Below are 24,828 nucleotides of genomic sequence, written 5' to 3'. Positions count from 1 at the left end.
CTTCCTCTTCCTCTGCACAGGCCTCTCTCTGAGCCAGGTCAGACCTATCTCTGGAAACCTCCCACAGCTGCAGGAAGCTCTGCACCTCTGCCCCCTGCTTCCTGCCCCCAAAGCTCCCCAGACATGGGGGAGGGGTCACAGTATGGGTAGCTGCTCCACCGTCTGACCAACCCCCATGCCTAAGGGAAAATGGCGCCAAAATACAAGTTCGTCCGGCGTGCCATTTTTCCTCAGGCTGGCCCTGTCAATAGGATCAGGATTTGGGCCATATTGAACAAGGTAACCTTGTTGTATGGTTTGCAAGTGTTCCCAGCTTTTTGTTTTTTGAAATATTGTTCACGTTATCAGTAGTGTACATGTCCTGCTGCTTTGAAGCTTCTTCACAAATCTAGTAAACACAGAATTTGATCAAAATTGATAATGTAAATATATTTTCCTAAATATTAGGTTTTTGCCTCCTGAGCCTCCAGCTGTCAGTATGTTTTCAGAAATGATAGCAGCCGCATTTTCCATTGCTGTGGTCGCTTATGCTATTGCTGTGTCTGTGGCAAAAGTCTATGCAACGAAACATGACTATTCTATTGATGGAAACCAGGTATATGAAACCCAATTAATTTAAAAACTAATTAAATGTAATTTGGGCATGAAGGATGCTTATATGTCCAAACTGGAAAAGAAATTATACAGATTTATCAGACACAAGTGAAACTCTCCTATGTGAAATTAATTAAACTATTTGAAAAAGCAGATAAGATATGGTCCTGTGATACAGTGATACATAGAGATGAGAGTGGTGTGAGCTACCCAAGATACTGAACCAGAGCCTCAGTCCTAGTTAATCTCCTCTGTGTTGTTCCAGTGACATCAAGGCACTGAAAACTGCTCTCAAGAGGCAGCTGTGATAACCATTACGTAGGGGAATTCTGTGGTAATGTAAAGCTGGAATAACTGACTTTATGTGGCCTGCTTCCACTTCTCTGCATAGAGAGTGTTCTGAGGTGGCTGGTGGTAGGGAGGGGCAATGCTGGGCTGGTGAATCAGTACCTGGAAGACCACTCCAGTCAGCATAAGTTAGGCGTGGCCTACATTTAGTTTTTGTACCAATTTAACTCTTTCTGTTGGGAGTATGATTTTATGCCTGTATTATTAAATTGGCACATCCCTTAGTGTAGACACAGTTATACTGGTATTAATGTGCTTATGTCCGTACAGCTTACTCCTGTAAATGTATGGGTGTAAGCTGTGCTAGTTTATACCACTATAACTTCATCCATACTACGACGTTGGGGTTGTATTGCTTTAACTATAGCCATTTCTAAACCAAGTTAGTTATAGTGTCATACAAACTGTGTAGACAAACCCTGTGGTTTCTCAAACTGTCTCTATTCCTAGGATCAAGGGAGATGAAGAAATGGCTTAGAGCTACCTTTGTCTCCTCTATCCATGCTGAACATGTACTGCATCCTTTGAATATGTGGGAAAAATATATTTGCTACAAAAAATGAACCAAGCATGTTGTTTAACTGGTCTCTCTGTCCTTTACAACTAATGAATAATGCCCTAATTACAATATATCTGATTTTAGAAATATTTTTATTTATTAAGTAACCAAATTGGCCCTCTAAGCATGTGAATTATGAGAGGAGACTTCTCTATGTTGGACACTGTGTATCGTGAAGCTATAATACACAATGTTCACATTGGGAAACACTTTAAATGATGGTTGCCTAACATGTCCTCACTTGCAGTTTAATAAGGCTAAGTGGGTAGTGCAGCTGCATGTACTGTTTTCAACATTCTACCTGCACTGCCCTGTTCCAGAAGACATTAGGTAGCGATTACAGTAGCTGAATGATTGGTAATCAAACAAAATTATATTCCTTCTAGTCCTAATACTATACCTGGCAAACATTCAACAACAGAAAGTCCTAGAAAGAAAGCTAGATTACTAGTCTACTTAAATTAGATGAGTGAAAAATAATAACAGCATAAAAACAGGCAATGAAACAAGGTTTGAGGGAGGATTAGTTACCTTCTTTCATCTGTGATAATTAGGGCCTTACCAAATTCATGGCCATGAAAAACTCATAATGGACTGTGAAATCTGGTCTCCCCCTGAGAAATTTGGTGTTTTGTGTGCTTTTACCCTATACTATACAGATTTCACAGGGGAGACCAGTGTTTCTCAAATTGGGGGTCCTGACCCAAAAGGGAGTTGCAGGGGGGGGTCACAAAGTTATTTTAGGGGGGTTGCAGTATTGCCAACCTTACTTCTGTGCTGCTTTCAGAGCTGGGTGGCCAGAGAATGGTGGCTGTTGGCCAGGTGCCCAGCTCTGAAGGCAGCGCCCTGCCAGCAGCAATGCAGAAGTAAGGGTGGCCAAACCAAACCATGCCATCCTTACTTCTGCGCTGGTGCTGGCGGTGGCTCTGCCTTCAGAGCTGGGCTCCCGGCCAGCAGCCGCCGCTCTCCAGCTGCCCAGCTCTGAAGGCAGCGCCATTGCTAGCAATAGTGCAGAAGTAAGGGTAGCAGCACCGTAACCCCCCCCTACAATAACCTTGTGACCCCCCCAACTCCTTCTTGGGTCATGACCCCTACAATTACAACACTCTGAAATTTCCTATTTAAATAGCTGAACTCATGAAATTTATGATTTTTAAAATCCTATGGCCATGAAATTGACCAAAATGGACTGTGAATTTGGTAGGGCTAGTGATAATTTGTTTTAATAGACTCATAGATTTTCAAACTTAACAATAGTAACAGTCACTGATCTATCTCTAGCATCTTCTTCCAGAGCAAAGTTGTGTCGAAATCTATGTGGATCATCTAGGTCTGTTCTATTTAAGGATCTGGCTTCAAGATCCTACCCTGGTAGCAAAACCTTTTACATAAACTAAGGGCTCATCTAAACAGTTTTTGTACCAGTGTAACTATATTGGTTTAGAAACTGATATATTTAAATCTGTACAACCCCCATGTATGGATGCCGTTATACTGGTATAAAATGCTTATATTTAGATAGCTTATATTGGTAAATTTATGGAATTAAGCTATACCATCATAGGCATCTTTATACTGGTACAACTGTGTCCACACTAGGGGATTGCACCAATTTAACTATATTGGTTTTTAAGATGATGTAGTTAAATCAGTAAAAAAAAACTGTGTGCAGATCAGCTCTAAAATACTTAACAGCAACTGTTGTAACGAATCCAGTATTTTCTGCATGCCTACTGTACTTCTCACTTTACAGGCTCCTATAAGGAAGTATTATCTTTGCTGTGCAAACAGGGGTGCTGGAACAACTTTTATAGTAGGGGTGCTGAGAGGCATTGAACCAAACTCTAAACCCTGTATATGATGGAAACCACTTCAAACCAGGGGCTGTTGCTACCTCAGCACCCCTAGTTCCAAATCTACATTTACATCATCATCTAATCTTGTTCTAGGAATTTATTGCCTATGGAATCAGCAATGTGTTTGCAGGAGCTTTCTCTTGTTTTGTTGCTACCACCGCTCTGTCACGTACTGCTGTCCAGGAAAGCACTGGTGGGAAAACCCAGGTAATGGGTTTATTTTACTATTAATTTTAAAGATATTTCAGTTTAATATTGCATAGGGCACAGACTTCACATAGGGTTAACTCCAATATGCTTGTGTGTATGACCCTGGTTGGACTGACAGTGGGATTTGAACGCAGGCTGTGTAGTGCTAAACACATGAAGCTAAAGGCTGGAATACTGCAAACGGAACCTGTAACACTCACAAACTTCTTATGTGGACCAGCCACTAGAGGGACACAAAGACTTTCCTAGTATGGGTTACACTTTACATAACAACTATACACTATTTATTTAATAGTAGGGCCATTCAGAGGGCAAGTAGCAGGTAGAAATATGGAACTGGTGTGGATTTTCCCCTCTTCCCTTACACAAAGTCAACCTTTCCCAAGGTACTAATTTGTGTGTGGTGATTTACATGGACCGATGAGACTTAATCACCTTATATAGTTGAATTGTTTCTGGATTTGGCCGTGTATGCTTAAACATAATAAATATTTTAACAGGTCTCCTTGTTTACAAAGAAATATAAAATATACCAACATATGCATTATTCACAGTGAGTTTGAAAACATAGCAGAGAGTCTAAAAATACTTGTTTCATATCAACACTACTGTCTTCTTTGCAGGTTGCTAGCATAATCTCAGCAGGGATTGTACTGATTGCCATTGTGGCTCTGGGGAAACTGCTAGAGCCCTTACAGAAGGTATGATGCTTCTCCTATCTAGCACTCTTACCACTGCACCATTTAGGCCATATGCTCAGCTGGTATAAATTGGAGTAGCAGCTCCATGTGGAACTGTGCTGATTTATACCAGAGGACTATCTGGCTCATAGTGTACAATTTTAATTTACTTAATAACCAGAAAACTAGACCGAAAACATACAATGTGTTCTCTCTTCTGAACAACCCAGTTTTCACAATCTCTTTTTGCAGTCTGTGTTGGCAGCTGTTGTCATTGCCAACTTGAAAGGGATGTTCATGCAGGTGTTTGATGTTCCTCGTCTGTGGAGGCAGAATAAGGCTGATGCTGTAAGTCATTTACTTTTTTCCTACATGTTTTGGGTCTAGTTGTCTTTTTGTTTTAACCCCACCCAATTTACTCATAACTTCCACAGTTTGTTAACAGAAACAGAATTTTGTGTTGTTAACACCAAAAGACTTTAAGACAGATTATCTGGTCCATTAACGCAGTTTTGTGTTAGTTTCCCAACACAAAACTGCCCTAAAGCCACCAGATCGAGCCAGTGAAAATTTCCTCCCGTATAGGAGGCACTTGTGGCAGCTTCTTTATCACATTCATTCCGAGTCTCCCATTGGAAGGGGTGTGTCTAGAGGAAAGGGGGCTTGATCAGGTATCTCTGTGTATTGGCCATCCCTTCCTGTTAACAACTAGCAAAGTTTACAGCTGCCTTCTAGTTCATTCAGCTGAGCTGCAGATTAATGTTAAGACAGCCTGAAGTCACTTTTACCACCCCACTCTCGTCTTTTGCTGAGCACAGTTTGGCTGAATGAGAGAATCTGGCCCCTTATATTCAGATTCTGAACCAATGCATAACCAGTCCCCAAATGTTCCCATATAGCCTGCAACAACAACATTAGTGTGGACCATGCCTGGACCAATAGCATCACAGTCCTCACCAAATAAATGTTTTTTCTTGCTTGGAGCAGCAATTATCTGTGCTGGAATGTGTGCATAGGGGCCCTTGGTGTGTCAAGGGACGTATGCACAATTACATCTAGACTGTGCCCTCAGACCCCTATAATCTCATCCCAAGGCACCCCTCATATTTCTTATTGGAGTTTCTGTGGAGCAGGCCACAAACTGCACATAATCTCTGATATGCAAAGATTTTCTCATGAATGCCTATGAACAGTGCCCTGTCTGTAGCCAAATCCCAAAGTCCTTACTCAATTTTTACTTAGTCCTTTTCTTGGGTAAAAACCTCATTGACTTCAATGGGAGCTGATGGTGCTCAGCACCTCACAGGGTTGGGTCCAATGGGAGTTTCTGAGCTATGACTGAGTAAAGAGTTCAGGAATTAGCTCAAGTAGGCAGCACAGACTTCAAAATGTTTGTCCCCCCGCCTTCCCCACCCGGTTTATGTGAAATACTACCCATTTGTGGTACAGATCCTTCTCCCAGAAATAAGTGGGACCCCTCCTTTGCCACTACACATCTGAGGGCAGACTGTCTTCCTACAACAAATTAGGTTCTTGGGGAAATACATTGCTTCAAATTCCTGGAGTAAAAATAACAAAAATAGCTGCTGTTGGAGAGAAATAAAGACAATGGGAAACTGCATCCTCTTTAACTGTACAAGGGATAACTGAGTTTCTGCTAGACTTCATTACATTAGAATAGCTTGATAATTTATTGCCTGAACACCAAATACGAATAATAAACGAAGCAAAGATGGGCAAAGCTAGTTTGGAAATAAAGGAAGAGTTTAATATAGAAGTCAGCACATAATTTGGGTATTTTGACCATCTTCAAGCTTAAATTCTTTTGTTGCTGTTATTATTTGGTGCAGTGATTTGGTGCAGTGATTTTCTTCTGTGATCAGAAGCTATTTTCTTTTTTAATTCAGAGACACTGTGTTTGTTCTTTCCTCTCTAGATGATCTGGATTTTCACATGTGTGGCATCCATCATTCTGGGTCTTGATTTGGGATTACTTGCTGGCCTTGTATTCGGATTACTGACAGTTGTGGTGAGAGTTCAGTTGTAAGTAACACAGAAACAGCAAGACCTGTCAGTGCTATACCATGAAAAGTAAGGGAATTTAGAGAAAAGGAGAGAATTTATGTCTGAAAATCAATCATATTGACCATGATTTTGAAGTGAAAGAAAATCTACCCTTCTGTTTCTATGAGAGTGTTCATAGATTCCAAAGCCAGAAGGTACTGTGTTGTAGTCACATTGATGTAAACGAGGCATGCATCATTTTTGTGATTGATCTACTCTGTTTTTTACCTGGCCATCTGTCATTTAGGTACCCATAAGAGATCTTAAAAGGGATGGAAGCATTCAAAATAAAGTATAAGAAGTTATACGAGTAGCTATACTTTATCAATTACTATTCACTGAGTATAGAACATTGTGGGGAGGGAGACAGACACATGTTGAGACAGACAACATTTTGGCAAGTAACATTCTCAGCAGCTACTTATTCTGGATGTCATTATAAGGCATCTGTAGAGTAGAAGACATGTGCAGACATATGTGTGCTGTGTGACTATTCCCCCTGCCCCCACTTTATTGCTGCTTTAAGATTCTATTCCAAGGTTCACATTTTAGCTGTTGACTACGGCTCTGGTGTTCCCCTCACTGCCTAGCATGGATGAGAGCAAACATGTGGATGAATAAGTGAGACTGAATAGAGGTGATGGGTGACTTTCACAGGATGTTGCTCCACTGCTCAGCCATCTCATAACTCTCTCCCAGTTTTCTGGCTGAATATACAAGATAACACCTTTCCTTCTGCCTGGAATCCAGAAAGCAAAGCTGACATCAAAGCCAGTCCATAGCTTTGCTGTCAGGAAGTGGTTAAAAGTGGTGCAGTCAGTATGATATCATACTGACTGCTTGAGCCACCATAGACCAAAGTGCATCACATCCAAGCAAGGACCTGCTATATCCAAGGGAATTCCCTGTGCAACCTCCTGCTGGGGCTATTCAGTTTGCTGATTCTCACCATTCTGTAAAAGGTTATATGTAACAAGTCATCCCATGTTATAAGTTCCTCAACTGGATGTTAATTTGACACCATGTTTTGTTTTTGTTTCTGTTAGTCCCTCCTGGGGTGGCCTTGGGAACGTTCCTGGCACAGACCTCTACAAGAACGTCAAGGACTACAAAATGGTAAGTGTTTCTGACTGGTTATTTTCCTAATGGCAGCCTGCAATCCAAAGTGAAGTACAGAGTTCTACCTTGCAGCTGCTCTCACGTTTAATATGGAAGCACAGCTCCTGAAGATAATGGGTCTCGGCGTAAAAACTTCCATCTGGAGCCAAGTGGTCAGACCACATTGCATGCTGGGAACTATAGTTTCTGGGAGCTAAAACTTTATATTAAAAGTGAAGATAGCTAGCAATCAGCTCATTTTTATATAAATTAGTGCCTACTTGGATTCTTGGCAAGTTATCAAACTGATGCTCTAGTAGGCTAAGTTTGGGTGCTGCTGTTAATTAGATAAATGTAATATACATGCTTGACCTTGAAATTATTTTGACAACAGGTTGTTGAACCAGAAGGAGTGAAGATTCTCAGATTTTCCAGTCCTATTTTTTATGCTAATATAGATGGATTGAAAAGCAGCCTGAAATCCACTGTAAGTAGTCTACGATGATTTTGGAGGTTTGCTATTTAATTGGCTTTGGAATTTCTACAGCTGTTTGCCTAGATAAAACAAAAATAATTTTGATAACTTGGTCCTGGTTTCTATAGGTGGGGTTTGATGCAGTTCGCGTGCATAACAAGAGGCTCAAAGCACTGAGGATGATACAGAAACTGATCAAGAAGGGAAAATTAAAAGCAACTAAGGTAAAGTTTAATTTTTTATTCTGCTCTTTGCTAAAGGGTTACTGTCATGGCTAATAGGTCTATATAAGGCAAGCTGGCTTTGTTTTGGTTCACAGTGATGTGATATAAGCTTCCATGTATTTTATTTTTAAAATAAAAAAGAGATAGTTTTGACAGATCACTGTTATAGGAAGTATGGACCCTACATGGGACTTGGGAAGGTAGGGGTGAAAACCATGCATCAGGCCACTGGAGGCAACTAGACTTAGTGGTAATCTATGCTGGTGTAGCAAAGAGAATGTTTAGCTGTGTTCCCAGAAGGTGGCAACATTCACCCAAAAGACAGCAGACTGGGTTGTGTTAGATGTTCAGAAGGCTAGGTGGATATATTTCTTAATGGACTCCCTATAGCATAAAAATATAATTAGGAAAGTCAAAAAAGAATCTGAAGACCAGCTAGCCAAAGACTCAAAAAGTAACAGCAAATTTTTTTTAAGTACATCAGAAGCAAGAAGCCTGCTAAACAGCCAGTGGGGCCACTGGATGATTGAGATGCAAACAGAGCACTCAAGGAAGATAAGGCCATTGTGGAGAAACTAAATGAATTCTTGCATCAGTCTTCATGGCTGAGGATGTGAGGGAGATTCCCAAACCTAAGCCATTCTTTTTTGGTGACAAATCTGAGGAACTGTCCCTGATTGAGGTGTCATTAGAAGAGGTTTTGGAACAAATTGATAAACTAAACAGTGATAAGTCACCAGGACCAGATGGTATTCACCCAAAAGTTCTGAAGGAACTCAAATGTGAAATTGCAAAATTACTAACTGTAGTTTGTAATCTATCATTTAAATCAGCTTCTGTACCAAATGACTGGAGGATAGCTAATGTGATGCCAATTTTTAAAAAGGGCTTCAGAGGTGATCCTGGCAATTACAGGCCGGTTAGCCTGACTTCAGTACGGGTAAACTGGTTGAAACAATAGTAAAGAACAAAATTGTCAGACACATAGATGAACAGAAGTTGTTGGGGAAGAGTCAACATGGTTTTTGTAAAGGGAAATCATGCCTCACCAATCTACTAGAATTCTTTGACGGGGTCAACAATCTTGTGGACAAGGGTGATCCAGTGGATATAGTGTACTTAGATTTTCAGAAAACCTTTGATAAGGTCCCTTATGAAAGGCTCTTAAGCAAGGTAAGCTGTCACGGGATAAGAGGAAGATCCTCTCATGGATCAGTAACTGGTTGAAAGATAGGAAACAAAGGGTAGGAATAAATGGTCAGTTTTCAGAATGGAGACAGATAAATTATAGTGTCCCCCAGGGGTCTATACTGGGACCAGTCCTATTCAACGTATTCATAAATGATCTGGAAAAAGGGGTAAACAGTGAGGTGATAAAATTTGCAGATGATACAAAACTACTCAAGATAGTTAAGTCCAAAGTGGACTGCGAAGAGTTACAAAAGGATCTCACAAAACTGGGTGACTGGGCAACAAAATGGCAGATGAAATTCAATGTTGATAAATGCAAAGTAATGCACACTGGAAAACATAATCCCAACTATACACATAAAATGATGTGGTCTAAATTAGCTCTTACCACTCAAGAGAGAGATCTTGTAGTCATTGTGGATAGTTCTATAAAAACATCCACTCAATGTGCAGTGGCAGTCTAAAAAGCTAACATGCATGGGCTTTCAATCTTCCCCAGTTTACCCTTGTGTCAGATTTAGGAAGTGAATGCTTGCATTCTCCACCATGTCATTGATTGTACTTCTAAGATGCACCCTTAGGGCAAGGGTGGGCACCTCTCTTGTCCCAGATATCCTTCTCTCGCTGTAGGCATTGCTGTATTGCTGATTTGGAGCATGGGGTGCAGCCCTCTGGCTGTGAGTCATAGGGAGGCAGCTCCCCCTACCTTCTGGCTGTAATAGCAGTTCAAAACAAAATAATTCTGCAGAATGGTGGGAATCATTAAGAAAGGAATAGATAATAAGACAGAAATTATCATATTGCCTCTATATAAATCCATGGTACGCCCACATCTTGAATACTACATGTAGGTCTGGTTGCCCCATCTCAAAAATGGTATATTGGAATTGGAAAAGGTACAGAAAAGAGCAACAAAACTGATTAGGGGTATGGAACAGCTTATATACGAGAAGAGATGACTAAGACTGGGACTTTTCACCCTTGAAAAGAGACAACTACGGGGGCATATGATAAATTATAGAAATCATAACTGGTATGGAGAAAGTAGATAAGGAAGTGTTATTTACTCCTTATAACACGAGAACTAGGAGTCAGCAAATGAAATTAATAGGCAGCAGGTTTAAAACAAAGAAAAAGAAGTATTTCTTCACACAATGCATAGTCAACCTGTGGAACTCTTTGCCAGAGTATGTTTGTGAAGGCCAAGACTTATAGCAGCGTTAAAAAAGAACTAGATAAATTCATGGAGGATAGGTCCATCAGTGACTATTATCCCAGATGGACAGGGATGCAAAACCTTGCTCTGAAGTGTCCTTAGCCTCTGTTTGTCAGAAGCTGGGAATGGGTGACAGGGGATAGATGACTTGATGATTATCTCTTCTGTTCATTCCCTCTGAAGCACCTGCCATTGGCCGCTGTTGGAAGACAGGATACTGGGCTGGATGGACCATTGGTCTGACCCAGTATGGCAATGCTTATGTTCTTATTATAATGCAAGTGGCAAGAAGCTCGACCCTTTGTTTTGATGTAATCATTTAGTTTGTGATACATACTGAAATGGAGAGTGGAGATTCTTTTTCCAGCCTATGTTGCCCAGATACTTCCACATTCAGAAAAACTATTTGAGCTGTGCACCAGGTACCATATGCCACAGAGTTGGAAATCTCTATGTTTGGGTGAAATATAGGTGGGTGTAGGAAAGGACCTGTGAATATGTATCCATTCACCAGCCTCAGATAATCACTGAGAAGCTCAAGGTGCACAATTGTGTAGCATAGTGCACTCTGATATCATTCACTGTGATATGACTGTATTGTTCACTCACCTCTCTTTTTGGTGATATTCTGGGAAGGGGAAGTCCCTGGCACTGGGATGTGAATGTGTGAGAGATCCAGGATTACACAGAAAGGGCAATGTACACATAGTGTTAAGTCTGGTAAGTGGATGTACACCTACGATCACTAGGGAGAGGAGATCCTCTTGGTCCACAGAGAGCCGTAACCATCCAGTGCTGCATCTAAATGCTTTGAGGTGTATCAAGGTGCAATAAAGATCAATGCTCCATAATAAACCATTGCAACATGGAACGTTTATAGAACATCATGGCTGCTTCAGAGTCAAAATGCATCTAATTAGTACACATTAGGGAGGGGAGCCATTAACTGCTGATAACATGTTTAACTCACTGGACAATTCTCCTGATAACGGGCAGTATGTTCAAACATGGGCACCTGAAGAGGATAATCAAATCACAAATATGAGGTGTCAGTTTGAACCTCGTCTTCAGAACTTGACCCATCTAGTGAACTCTACCCTTGAGTATTTTCAGGGCCTGGGGAAAAGAAATCCTTTCCCTCCAGCATGCAGGCAACAGTAGAACTCCTCCATGGCTGCTACTGTAGCCTTGAGGTTGGAGTGACCATTGGCAGCTGTGCCCACAGTATGTTGGGGAGGGGAGAGAAAGGCCAGTGGATCTGGACGCAGTGGATTACCTGGTCCTTCCTTTACTCCTCCTTCTCATCCCTACACCTGTTTTACGAAGTTAGAGACTGGCAGTCCCTTCAGAGCTGCATTCTGGTGCACCGAGAATGCAAATCCCTTACACAGGCTCCTTATATCTTGCCTCCTATATGCAGAAGAATTGCATTGGTTTTCCTGCCAACAGGGCATTCCACAGCTGCTTAAATGGGGCAACATTTATCACGCTATGTGTAAAATAGCCATTTATATCATTAAGTGCTTATATGAGTGTCCAAATGTGGACTGTAGATGTCCTATTGAAGTCCCCACATTTGAAGGTTAGGACTAAGTGTCAATTTTTGCCAGATATTATACTGCAGGATGCTAGATTTTTGTTTTCTTTCAAGTTTATATGATGAAATGTTCAGTTAAGTGACAATAACTCTTGACCCTTGGATTGTTATTGCAACAAATGTAATAAATATAATTCAAAAATAAAAACAACAACCCTAAAGATTCTATAGGGTGAGGTTCTCAAGTGGAAGCTTGGATATAAACTGGCCATCATATGAATATAAACTGGCCATCAGGAAGTTTAGACTTGAAATTAGACGAAGGTTTCCAACCCACAGAGGAGTGAAGTTCTGGAATAGCCTTCCAATGGGAGCAGTGGAGGCAAAAGACATATCTGGCTTCAAGACTAAGCTTGATAAGTTTATGGAGCGGATGGAATGATGGGATGGCCTAATTTTGGCAATTAATTGATCTTTGACTGTTAGCGGTAAATATGCCCAATGGCCTGTGATGGGACACTCGATGTGTTGGGATCTGAGTTACTACAGAGAATTCTTTCCTGGGTGTGTGGCTGGTGAGTCTTGCCCACATGCTCAGGATTTAGCTGATCGCCATATTTGGGGTCGGGAAGGAATTTTCCTCCAGGGCAGATTGGCAGAGGCCCTGGGGCGGGGGGGGTTGCCTTCCTTTGCAGTGTGGGGCAGGGGTCACTTGCTGGAGGATTCTCTGCACCTTGAAGTCTTTAAACCATGAGTTGAGGACTTCAATAGTTCAGACATAGGTCAGGAGTTTGTTACAGGAGTGGGTGGGTGAGATTCTGTGGCCTGCATTGTGCAGGAGGTCAGACTAGATGATCATAATGGTCCCTTCTGACCTTAAAGTCTATGAGTTGTTTTCTGGACAGTGGTTTTCCCATATGGCTCTCCTCCCTTAATGAACAACAACAAAACAGGAAAGAAAATACACTGCATGCAGGGAGAAGTGCTAATTATTGGCTCAATCTTGTTTCCATTTAAGTCATTTAGTGCAGGATCAGTCATATGTGAAGAAATGAGGAAAAAATGCTTCTACCATTATTGCTTAAACAAGCTAATATGGAAAAATTCCAAAATCTTTGTCCCCGATTAAGTTATATATTTCTTATATTATCTGTTCTGATTAGAATGGCATCAGTGATTCTGGGGCTACCAATGAAGCTTTTGAGTCTGATGAAGATCTTGATGATCCTGAAGATCTTAACATTCCAACCAAAGAAGTAGAGATCCACGTGGACTGGAATTCAGAACTCCCAGTCAAAGTGAATGTCCCCAGAGTGCCTATCCACAGTTTAATTTTTGACTTTGGAGGTGTATCATTCTTGGATGTTGTAGCTGTGAGAACAATGAAAATGGTAAGTCTTTTTATTTTTTTCCTGTCCAGTATTAGTCATTGGTATGTTAATTAGGGACAGGTTGGCTGAAATTAACTTTGAGTTTCCCAGTGTATGTTGGTTTGTGACATATCTTTAATATTTCTGTAACAACAGGTAGATTTTGGTCTATTTATAAATTAGATACAAAAAAACTATAATAAAAACATTATTAAGATTGTAAAGACAAGCACTTAAATATTAGAAAATGCCAGCATTAGAATGCCTGTGCAACCTTAATTTGGCCTCCTGGTGCCTATGCATTGTTACTATCTTTAATTTACATGATCAAATATTTTTCCATGGGACCCTTGCTTCAATCAGTGCACAGGATGCCCAGCGCTCACTTAAAGAGAAGCTATTCAATAATTTGTTTTATTCTCATTGTTCAATGTGTGGCCTCATGCCTTATTTACTGCACACTATTCAGACCTTGCCATGAAGACAAAATTATTAACTTCCTCATGGACTTTTCTTTAGCACTCATTACTATAGTATCTGAGTACACTAATGTTAATCAATGTACGTTCACAACACCCCTGTGAGATGAGGGGTATTATCTCCATTTTACAGATGGGGAGCTGAGGCACAGAGAGATTAAGATGAAAAGTATCCACTAATTGTGGGTGACCAATATGTGACACATAGGACCTGATTTTTCAGAGAATGTAGCATTATATAGCACTGGGTATGTTCGAAGCATTGACTTCAACTGCAGTTCCTGAGTGGTCAGCACTTCTGCAATTCAGATTCCAGGTTATTAAGTTGGACATCCAGCAAATGAGGAACAAACAGTTAGTAACTACCCGCAAAAAATTCTTTTCTGCTCCGGTAATCCTCTGCCTTATTCACTCTGCATCTTTCAACTTCTGCAACAAATGAGGGAGGGGTCCCACAGACCATAGCTTCTCGACCTTTTTCTTTCTGAGGCCCCCCTCAGTATGCTATAAAAACTCCATGACCCATGTGTGCCACAACAACTGTTTTTTCTGCATATAAAAGCCAACACCAGCATTGGGGGTTGCAAACACGACAATTGCCTGGGGCCCACATGACAGGGGCCCCCCATGAAACTATTGCTCAGGCTTTGACTTCAACCCTGGATGACAGGGCTCAGGGCTCCAGGCTTCAGACCCATGCAGTGGGGCTTCGGCTTTCTGTTCTGGGCCCCAATGAGTCCAATGCTGGCCCTGCTTGACAGACTCCCTGAATCCCTCTCATGGCCCCCTCCAAGGGGCCCCGGACCTCTGTTTGAGAACCACTGCCACAGACAACCATCTGTACTGCACAACCCCAATTCATTCTCAGAGCATGTCCATAGTGTCATGCAACTATAATCATAGATGGCACTGTCAGCTTTGCCTTTCATAATCAAAGTCTGGCCACTGACAGACAGCATCCTGGAGTAGATGGAATTTGGGTCTGGCAATTCCTATGTTCCTATGAATAAAAGAACACATGATTTGGGATTGTGATGCAAATACTTAAAGGAAAATGAAAAATGTAACTAATCTTTGTGAATACAAATACTGTTTCTTAAATGTGTGTGTATAAGAAAATGTTTATTGCAAACCACCCCCTTTTTTTTCCAGATAGTTAAAGAGTTCGAGAGAATTGATGTGACTGTATACATTGCATCACATCAAGGTAACCATATATCTATTATCACTAATACACCCCAAGAAGGATAGAATAAAAATAATAAAGGATCTGTGGATTGTATCTGTGGAAGTACTTTTTTAGTGAATAGAGTTAAAAGTGAACTGAACTGCTCTTTTAAACAAATAAATAGTTAAACTGCATCTGGCTATGTCTGCAGGCATACAAAGGAGTCTTGGGGAGAAATGAAATTAACGTAGAGAGAACCCACTATGATAGAATTATAGGTCTATACATTTTATTGTTGGTAATTGTTAATCTCTATTTTGACACTTATTTTTTCAATTATTTTCAAATTTATCAGTCTTTTATAACTTTGTTTTTTTGTTCAGACAACATTATAACAAAGCTGGAACAATGTGGCTTCTTTGATGATAACATCAGAAAAGACATATTCTTCCTGACTGTCCATGATGCTGTGCTTTACATACAGCATGAAATGATGCACAGAGACATCCAGGATCCTATTTTTGAAAAGGTGAGGACCATATATCATTATTTTTCTGCATCATACACTAGCTGTAAATAGTTTTCACCATTTGTGATAAAGGGAAAAAGCTTTAGGAACTAGTTGAAGAGTTGTTTAAAAAAAGCAAAAAATGTTCACACAAGGTGCTTATAAACTGGACAGCTTGTGTTATATATTTGATGGCCTGCAGATCTTTTCTAACTGTTTAGAGGAGTATTAATTACTATGTATCATTTATATGGCAGTAGTGCAGGTTGAGGTCCCATTGTGCTAGGCCCAGCCAGAGATGATCTGTGCCTACCGATGTGGGGGCAGAGGGGGGCAGAGTGAGGGCAACTGGGTTCAGCAGCCCATGTGAGCATGCTCAGTCCAACCAAGCAACAAATTGGGGGTGTGGGTGATATGACCCCACATGCCCATGCCCCTGCCCCACATCGCCTCTGCAACAACACAAACATATAGTGAACCAGTGGTCCCTGCAATTCCTAAGAGAAACTTCAGAACACTGAACAGATTGATTCAAATCCTCCACACATTACAAGGAAGCCCTAAAGTTCTAACTCTACCTCCATCCAGTGCCAGCCCATTGGGGGCTCTAAGAAGGAATATTTTGGGCCCCCCTAAACACACTAATAATTAATTGGGGGCCCCCCCTTGAGCTGCTCAGGGCCCTAAGCAATTGCTTAGTCTGCTTATGCCTAGCACCGGCTCTGCCTACATCCATCTTAAATATGCAGCCTTGATTGGCCATACACTCCACCGGGGGCCTTCAAATTTTGTGACTCTCCTCACAAATACAGCAGTATGGGGCCCTGAATTTTTGGTCATTTTTGCTGGTCATATCAGATTCTGGAGGAGTTACTCTGCAGTATTTAAAAAAGACTTCATACCATTTTAACTAACCTATGGCTGCATATATATAGACAAAAAGAAAAGGAGTACTTGTGGCACCTTAGAGACTAACCAATTTATTTGAGCATGAGCTTTCATGAGCTACAGCTCACTTCATCGGATGCATACCGTGGAAACTGCAGCAGACATTATATACACACAGAGATCATGAAACAATACCTCCTCCCACCCCACTGTCCTGCTGCTAATAGCTTATCTAAAGTGATCATCAAGTTGGGCCATTTCCAGCACAAATCCAGGTTTTCTCACCCTCCCCCCTCCCCCCCCACAAACTCACTCTCCTGCTGATAGTAGCCCATCCAAAGTGACAACTCTCTACACAATGTGCATGATAATCAAGGTGGGCCATTTCCTGCATAAATCCAGGTTCTCTCACTCCCTCACCCCCCTCCAAAAACCACACACACAAACTCACTCTCCTGTTGGTAATAGCTCATCCAAAGTGACCACTCTCCCTACAATGTGCATGGTAATCAAGGTGGGCCATGTCCAGCACAAATCCAGGCTTGCCTTGATGCCAGTCCTTGCCTACAGACAGCCCCGCAACCTGAAGCAAATACTCACCAACAACCACATACCACACAACAGAACCACTAACCCAGGAACTTATCCTTGCAACAAAGCCCGTTGCCAACTGTGCCCACACATCTATTCAGGGGACACCATCACAGGGCCTAATAACATCAGCCACACTATCAGAGGCTCATTCACCTGCACATCCACCAATGTGATATATGCCATCATGTGCCAGCAATGCCCCTCTGCCATGTACATTGGTCAAACTGGACAGTCTCTACGTAAAAGAATAAATGGACACAAATCAGATGTCAAGAATTATAACATTCATAAACCAGTCGGAGAACACTTCAATCTCTCTGGTCACGCAATCACAGACCTGAAGGTCGCTATCTTAAAACAAAAAAACTTCAAATCCAGACTCCAGCGAGAAACTGCTGAATTGGAATTCATTTGCAAATTGGATACTATTAATTTAGGCTTAAATAGAGACTGGGAGTGGCTAAGTCATTATGCAAGGTAGCCTATTTCCCCTTGTTTTTTCCTAACCCCCCCCCAGACGTTCTTGGTTAAACTTGGATTTAAACTTGGAGAGTGGTCAGTTTGGATGAGCTATTGCCAGCAGGAGAGTGAGTTTGTGTATGTGTGTGTGTCCCCGGGAAAAAAAAAAGGGGGGGGGTGAGAAAGCCTGGATTTGTGCTGGACATGGATAATGTCTGCTGCAGTTTCCACGGTATGCATCCGATGAAGTGAGCTGTAGCTCATGAAAGCTCATGCTCAAATAAATTGGTTAGTCTCTAAGGTGCCACAAGTACTCCTTTTCTTTTTGCGAATACAGACTAACATGGCTGTTACTCTGAAACCTATATATAGACAGTGAGTCATCATCAGGATTACAACCAAGGGCCTTCAGCATCAAAATAAAAAGCCTCTACCCCAACAGCTAAAAGAATAATTTTGTTAATTACAAGTAACTTTATTGGTATGGTTGCAACATTCATTTTGTTCACAATACTTGTTAACCTTCTCTGTTAAGATTTCACTGATGCAGGAATCTAAGGAACCAATAGATTTTACAGAAACAGGAAATCTTGATGATGAACTTGATGTTCAGGAGGAGGTATGGAGCTATCCTTTTAATTAAATAAAGCATGTGTCTATGATGTATGCTGTTTTATCGGAACTATAGCAATATGAGTGGTGCTGATATATGGGGCCAACCAAGAAAAAATAAAAAAAATATAAAAAAACCCAAAACACCACAGCCTTGTGAGCTCTACAGCCTTTGGCAGCTGACTGGCTGATCCAGGGAAAATATTGACTGTGGCACACCCAAAGAGTGGGTTGAGGGATGCCAAAAGTCTGCCCTCCTTATGCACCTAACAGTCAATGCTAGTGAGGGAAGTCACAATGAATCTTTTTTGAAGGTGTAGCAGGTGCCACATGTATTCACACATTCCTACCTCCAGCACCCTCAAGGTTTTATGCCTGCTTCTACCCTACAAAGGCTTAATGCTTTTACCTGAAACTGCTCTCCCCATCCACCAAGCACCAGCCAGTTTTAAAAGCCATAATTTACCCCTAACGTTTTCAAGCTACCTCAGGGACTGAAAAAGAAACAGCCTGACTCAAGACTGACTGTTTTGTGAGGGTTCAACCAGCTGCTTGATAGCCAGTGTTTACTGGGTGTAGGTGGTAATCTCCAGGTCTCAAAGCTCACTTCATCTCCCTGATTGACTTCTGTGATGAAGCTGCCAACCAGAGAGATGGCTTCAGGTTACAGCCTTTTAAAATTATTTCCTGGCAGACTCAGTCAGCCAGGACTGAACCCCTTGGTTGTATAGTAATATATATGCAAAATTTGTTGTTGTTTTTTTAATATGGTGTGTACACAGAACTAATCACCTATTTCCCTCTCACAATTCCCCATCTTTCAAAACTTATTTCATTAGGCCATGCGCAGACTCGCTTCATGAAGGAAAACTATTATGGATATCTTGGACTCCCTGGCAATATTCAGGCACCAATACTATATAAGCATTTTCTGCACTGGGACTTGTCTTTGCACTTGAAGAAAACACTAATTTCTTTGTCTGAACTCTACAGAGCTCTATAAATCTCCAAGTTTTGTCTGTTGACATGTAATCCTTAAAATAGTCAAGTCTGATCAGAAAAATTTGTTCATAGTATCAATGTTGGCAAGATATGGGAGGCAGATCATCAGAACTATTACAGAAATTGCAACCAGCTTTAGGGTTTGTCGGTCTGTGTATATAACCCATATAATCAATGCATATAGGAAAAAATAGCTACTTTATGGTAACCCAGTCCCAGGGGTTGAGGAGATTGTAAACTCTTCTTGAGGGCAGGAACTGTCTCTTATGTGTTTGTATTCTGCCTAGCACAATGGAGCTCCAACCCTGATGGTAGGCCTCAAGGTGCTACTGTAATACAAATAATAAATTCCTCACAAAAGAGAAACAATAGGCAATGGTAGCCCTAGGCCCTGACCTGCAAAAGGATCTGCAATCCCATTTAATTAGTTTCCCAGGATGTTAACACTGCTGCATTCAACAACACACGTCTTTAAAATCTATCTATTAGTCATTCAAAATAATTCCTGGGTTTGTTGCAGCATTACAGTCTCAATATAAAAAATCCCTTATATAACAGAAATGGAGTACAGATGAAATTTATTCACTCAAAATTGTTTACTATATTGCTATAAAATGTTAATCATATACATGGATAAGGCTCAGTAAGAAGGATTATTACTTAAGAGTCTTGGTTCATTAGTGCTATTTTTAGTAACTCATGCACTCCTGGTTAATAATCATTACTGAAATTAAACATGGATAGACTGAACACTCCCTTACTCTACAAATAGTCCCATTGAAGTTCACGGAATTTGTGGAATAGGCTGCTATAAAACTGGAGTAAAGATCTGACTTAATATCTAGTTTGGTTTTTGAAATGGGATGTAACAGTATCATTGGTTTAATGAAGAATTAGCTGCATAAACTGTTTCATTCTTTTAATACTCTACAAACTGCTTCTATTCTTCTAAAAAATGTGGACTTTTAAAAGTTATGCTACAATCCCCAGTGCAATAATTTACACAAAATTTAGGATTACAAGAAAACATTTTAACTTTGGTTTTTAAGGCTTTATATTGGCTATGTAAGAAATGATTGTTCCCATGTAATGAATATATGTTTAGATGAAGAATTACACAAATTGTTACATTAAAAATTAAATTAAATTGTAAATAAATTAGTTTTTAAAACTGAAATTCCTTGTGGCAACTACCAATATACAATGTTGAAAAAACATGCAATAAAAACCATACGTAGTCCTTACAAACCATAGGTTTCTAGATTACATCACATTTATGGTCTAAACTTTGTGATCATTTTAGTATCTTCTCATATTTCCTGCTTTGAGCAGGGGGTTGGACTAGATGACCTCCTGAGGTCCCTTCCAACCCTGATATTCTATGATTCTATATTTAAAATTACTTTAATTACAAATTTTATTTCACTGTATCAGACAAAATTTCAACTGGGACCAACCACACACACATTGCACACAGAATATTACCACCATCACAACTGGCATTAATTGGCAGACTCAGATGGGAAGCCAAGCACTAAGAGATTATATCTCTAAGAACCGCATTGAACCTCCATTAAAGTCAGTTGATAGATCCGCAGTGACTTCACCGACAGTTGGACTGGGCCTTTACCCAGAGATGGCCCTTTTTCTGGCAGAGCTGAAACACTGGTGTAACAGTGTGATGCTGTACTTAACCTATGGATAAATAAGGGGTTTTCAGGGCAGTCAAATAGGCTACTACTTTCAAAAGTACAAAGGGCTCAGTCCTGCAAGGTGTTGAGCATTCTCATCCAATCCAGCAAAACACAAGCACATACTTAAATTTAAGCATGAGCAGAGTCAATTGGACTATTCAAGAGTTTAGTGCTTCATTGGGTCAGACTAGAGTGCTTCGCACCTTGTAGGACTGATCTCTAAATTACAAACTTGCTCAGAGCTTGACTCTGCTATTCTTATGTATGTTGATCCGAAAATGGTGGCAGAATTGACATCCATTGATGTCAATGGAAGTGCTGTGTGTGTGCAACAATGAAGGATCAGGCCAATTTCCCTCAGAAACATTACTTCTGATCAACTGTTGTCCATTTGATATACCTTTATATAAAAGAAACTGTAACCACTTACACAATACTGAATATTTTGGTTAACTTGAAAATTGTTAGAAGCCACTTGGGTTTTTATTTTTCTGAGGAACATATAGTAAGGAATATCACGAAATAAAATAAAATAATAGAGTGGTACTGTTAGAACATATTTTTCTTGCTAGAGATGGGCCTTCACTATGAAGTTTGAATCCTGATCCAAACTTTCCTCAAATGTAAATGGCTTTGGATCCAGTATTTTGGTTTGGCTCTCTCTCACATTCTTGCTGCCTAGCATTTAAGAAGAGTAATAATAAAATATAAGGATTTTAAAAATACATTTTCCTTTTAAAATATTATTTTTTAACCAGGATGAATTAATGCAGAATGGGGGTATAGGACAATTATTCACACGCATGGGATGTATATACACTTATTATCTGAGTCATGTTTATATTTGTTTTGAGTTACTAGTACATATATTTACAGTTATCCAGATAAGAATGTTCTCATGGGTTTCCCTTACATTCTTAATTTAATACACCCATCCAAACTCTAAGAAGAAGAACAGACATCATGAAGAAAATTTCAAATACCTCTGTTCAATGGGGGGGGTGGGTGGAATGCAAGAGGAGCCATACTTGTTTTTATATGAAGGATACCAAAGTAATGTATTTTACAATATGGCTAAAACCCTGCAGAACTTTGCACTTATGCATAAACCCTTCAAAAGCACAGCTGGATATACTTGTTTTTCAAGCATAATACAGGAATGGCATTTTTCTAAGCATTTTGTGACTATTAATACTGTTAGATCTCTGTATGTCAAAGGTTTACCTTGAAAAGAGATAGATATTTTATTAATCTTTTTACCTTCTAGAAAAGGCACTGTATTTTAAAGAATGTTGTCAGTGACCTAAGGAATAAAAATTGCGCATACTCAAAACCACCCCCTTAGTGTTGCATTTATTTTTCTCTGTATTGCTCTCGTTACTTCTTGTCAGATGTTGTCTGGAAGAAATAAATGCACAATGTGGAAATAGGATTCTTATTTTCCCCCCAGATTTTATCTTTTTAATGTTCTCAGAAAATTTATCACTTTCACACCAGCTTCCCTCATTGCAGGGTCTTCAATGGAGACTGGATTTGGCTGTAGTCACTGGAAAGACTCCCACTGAATTGAATTTCATAGGAATTGTTACTATTTTGACCTTAGCTGAATTTACAATACACTTATGTGAGAAGCTAAGTTTCTCCTACAGTTATAACATCCTTTACATCCTAGAATTTCCATCTATTATTCCAGGGTGACACATTGGCCACCTGTGTAACAGAGGGCAAAATTTGCCCCCTAGATAGATCAAAACACAGGCAGCTCGTGAGCAGGTGACTGGAAACAGCATCAGCCATGAGCCCCCTAAAAGCTGCAAAACAGCTGCTGTGGATTTGTGGCTCTGCAGTTGTGGCCACTCTCTTTAGTACCATCCGTAGACCTTATGGTGCTTTCTCAACGATCTTGTGCAGGAAATGTCTCCACACACTGAAACTCCTCCAAGGCCTGGCTGCGGGCCAGGATTCCCATCATGGACGGTGGGTATCAAAGGCCAGGGAAGTTTGAGTCTCCCCAAACAGCATGACCTCACCCACCCCCAGACCTCCTCCTGCTTTCTCCTAGCCCCTGCGGCTTTTACCCCATGGCTAGGGCTAGCAGGGGACTGGCCTGCAGCTAGGGACTCCGGGTGGCCAAAGCCTGTGCTTGTGCCGCCTGTCTGCCTGTCACTGGGGACTGTGCCACCCACCCAGAGCTGGGAGTGCTTGGGGAGGGGGCCCTCTGAGCTCTGTTGGGAGAATGGGGGGCAGGGCCCCAGGCAGAAGGATTGGGCCAGGGCTAGCCTCCCTGAGCCCAGTTCACCCGCTTCCCATGGCTCTTGGGAGAGATTTAAGCACTCCCTTCTTTCTCTTCCCCTGCACTTGCAAGAACTCATTCCTCCTGTTATGGCTGCAGAGGGTTTTTGAAAGCTCCACATCCTGCCTACTACCCATAACGGCAAAGCATGGACAAATGACTGTATCCTACTGAATTTCTATACAAAATTAGACACTGCAAATATAAGTTAGGGTCAGAGAAATAATACAAGAGGGCCCAGAGGGACAAGAAATGTGGGAAGAAAAATAACAAAGTGAGACATTTGGAAAAAAAAAGCCAGGCCAATGCAATACAAGGAAAAATAGTCCAACACACATATACGGGTGGGATAAAAATGGGAAGTATAAATGCTGAAAGACACCAAGTTGTGAGGACCAGACAGCAAGTTCAGACATGAGTGCAATGTGGCAGAACAAAAAAAAAGCCATTAATTCTAAGTAGGGCTGTCAAACAATTAAAAAAAATAATTGCGGTTAATCACGAGGTTAAAAAATAGTTGCAATTAATTACAGTTTTAATCGCACTGTTAATAGAATTTAAATGTATTATAAATATTTTTGGATGTTTTTCTATATTTTCATAAATATTGATTTCAATTACAACAAAAAATACGAAGCATAGCACACTCAGTTTATATTATTTTTAATTACAAATATTTGCACTGTAAAAAAGAAACAAAAGGTAGTGCAATCTACAAGTCGAAGCATGAATGGACATACAAATGCTTAGCATATCTGGCACATATATACCTTGGAACATATATACCTACAACAGTGCCATGCTAGCGCCTGTCCTCACCTTCAGGTGACATAAATAAACGAGCAGCATTATCTCCTGTACATGTAAACAAACTTACTTGTCTCAGTGATTGGATGAACAAGAAATAGGACTGAGTGGACCTGTAGGCTCTGTATAGTTTTACATTGTTTTATTTTTGAGTACAGTTAGTTATATGGAAAAAATAATTCTACATTTGTAAGTTGCACTTTCACAATAAAGAGATTGCACTACAGTACTTGTAGGAGGTAAACTGAAAAATACTATTTATTTTGTTTCTCTTTTTTACAGTGAAAATATTTGTAATAAAAATATAGAGTGTACAGTGCTCACTTTGTATTTGATGTTGTAACTGAAAACATTTGAAAAGAAAGAAAACATACAAAATATTATAATAAATTTTAATTAGTATTCCCTTATTGTTGAATAGCGCAATTATTTTTGAGTTAATTTCTTTGGCGTTATCGCCTGAGTTAACTGTGATTAATTGACAGCCCTAATTCTAGGCTGCAGATGCACCACATAGCTAGGCTAGCTGGTGACATTCCCTTAGGTGACTCCTGCAAAGGAAATATCTGTGTGTGTACACCAGAAAGATGCTGACAAGCCACAGTGAGGTCAGAGAAGAGCTACAGGCCCCCTCAGGCCGGGGCTTGGTTGGGAAAGGAGATGTGGAGCCTGGGGAAGCGCTGCCTGTGAGCCTCGGGGGGCATGTTGCTCACTCATCGCCAGGCCTGCAACCTTTGGTGTTTTCCATAGTGCACCAGGTGCCGGAGCCGCGCGACACGGGGAGACGCTCCTCACTCAGTCAGAACCCAGAGCCCGCGTCTAGAGCACGTAGCTGCGGACAAACGCTCGAAAGAGCCACTGGAGGGACCCGGAAAGGCTCGCACCCCCCAAGGCCGCTGCAA

The 24,828-nt window shown here is 40.7% G+C and overlaps 1 protein-coding gene across 2 annotated transcripts in view; it reads left to right on the top strand.

Annotated features, from left to right (window-relative positions):
• Positions 1-20,228, top strand: part of SLC26A4 (solute carrier family 26 member 4) — a 29,033-nt gene extending 8,805 nt beyond the window's left edge. For both annotated transcript variants that reach the window (XM_048836321.2, XM_048836320.2), the window contains 13 exons: positions 448-595; positions 3,451-3,564; positions 4,191-4,268; positions 4,500-4,595; positions 6,184-6,290; positions 7,358-7,427; positions 7,804-7,896; positions 8,013-8,108; positions 13,216-13,443; positions 15,054-15,108; positions 15,453-15,598; positions 18,054-18,137; positions 18,970-20,228. In XM_048836321.2, coding sequence (XP_048692278.1) covers positions 448-595; positions 3,451-3,564; positions 4,191-4,268; positions 4,500-4,595; positions 6,184-6,290; positions 7,358-7,427; positions 7,804-7,896; positions 8,013-8,108; positions 13,216-13,443; positions 15,054-15,108; positions 15,453-15,598; positions 18,054-18,137; positions 18,970-18,993 — 1,339 coding nt within the window. In that variant the 3' untranslated portion in view covers positions 18,994-20,228. The remainder of the gene's footprint in view (positions 1-447; positions 596-3,450; positions 3,565-4,190; positions 4,269-4,499; positions 4,596-6,183; positions 6,291-7,357; positions 7,428-7,803; positions 7,897-8,012; positions 8,109-13,215; positions 13,444-15,053; positions 15,109-15,452; positions 15,599-18,053; positions 18,138-18,969) is intronic.
• The last annotated feature ends 4,600 nt before the right edge of the window (positions 20,229-24,828 follow it).

This window comes from Caretta caretta, chromosome 1 (assembly GCF_965140235.1).
Source record: "Caretta caretta isolate rCarCar2 chromosome 1, rCarCar1.hap1, whole genome shotgun sequence".
NCBI lineage: Eukaryota > Metazoa > Chordata > Testudines > Cheloniidae > Caretta > Caretta caretta.
The sequence above is the reverse complement of the archived record's forward strand: the minus strand, read 5'-3'. Positions and strand labels throughout refer to the sequence as shown.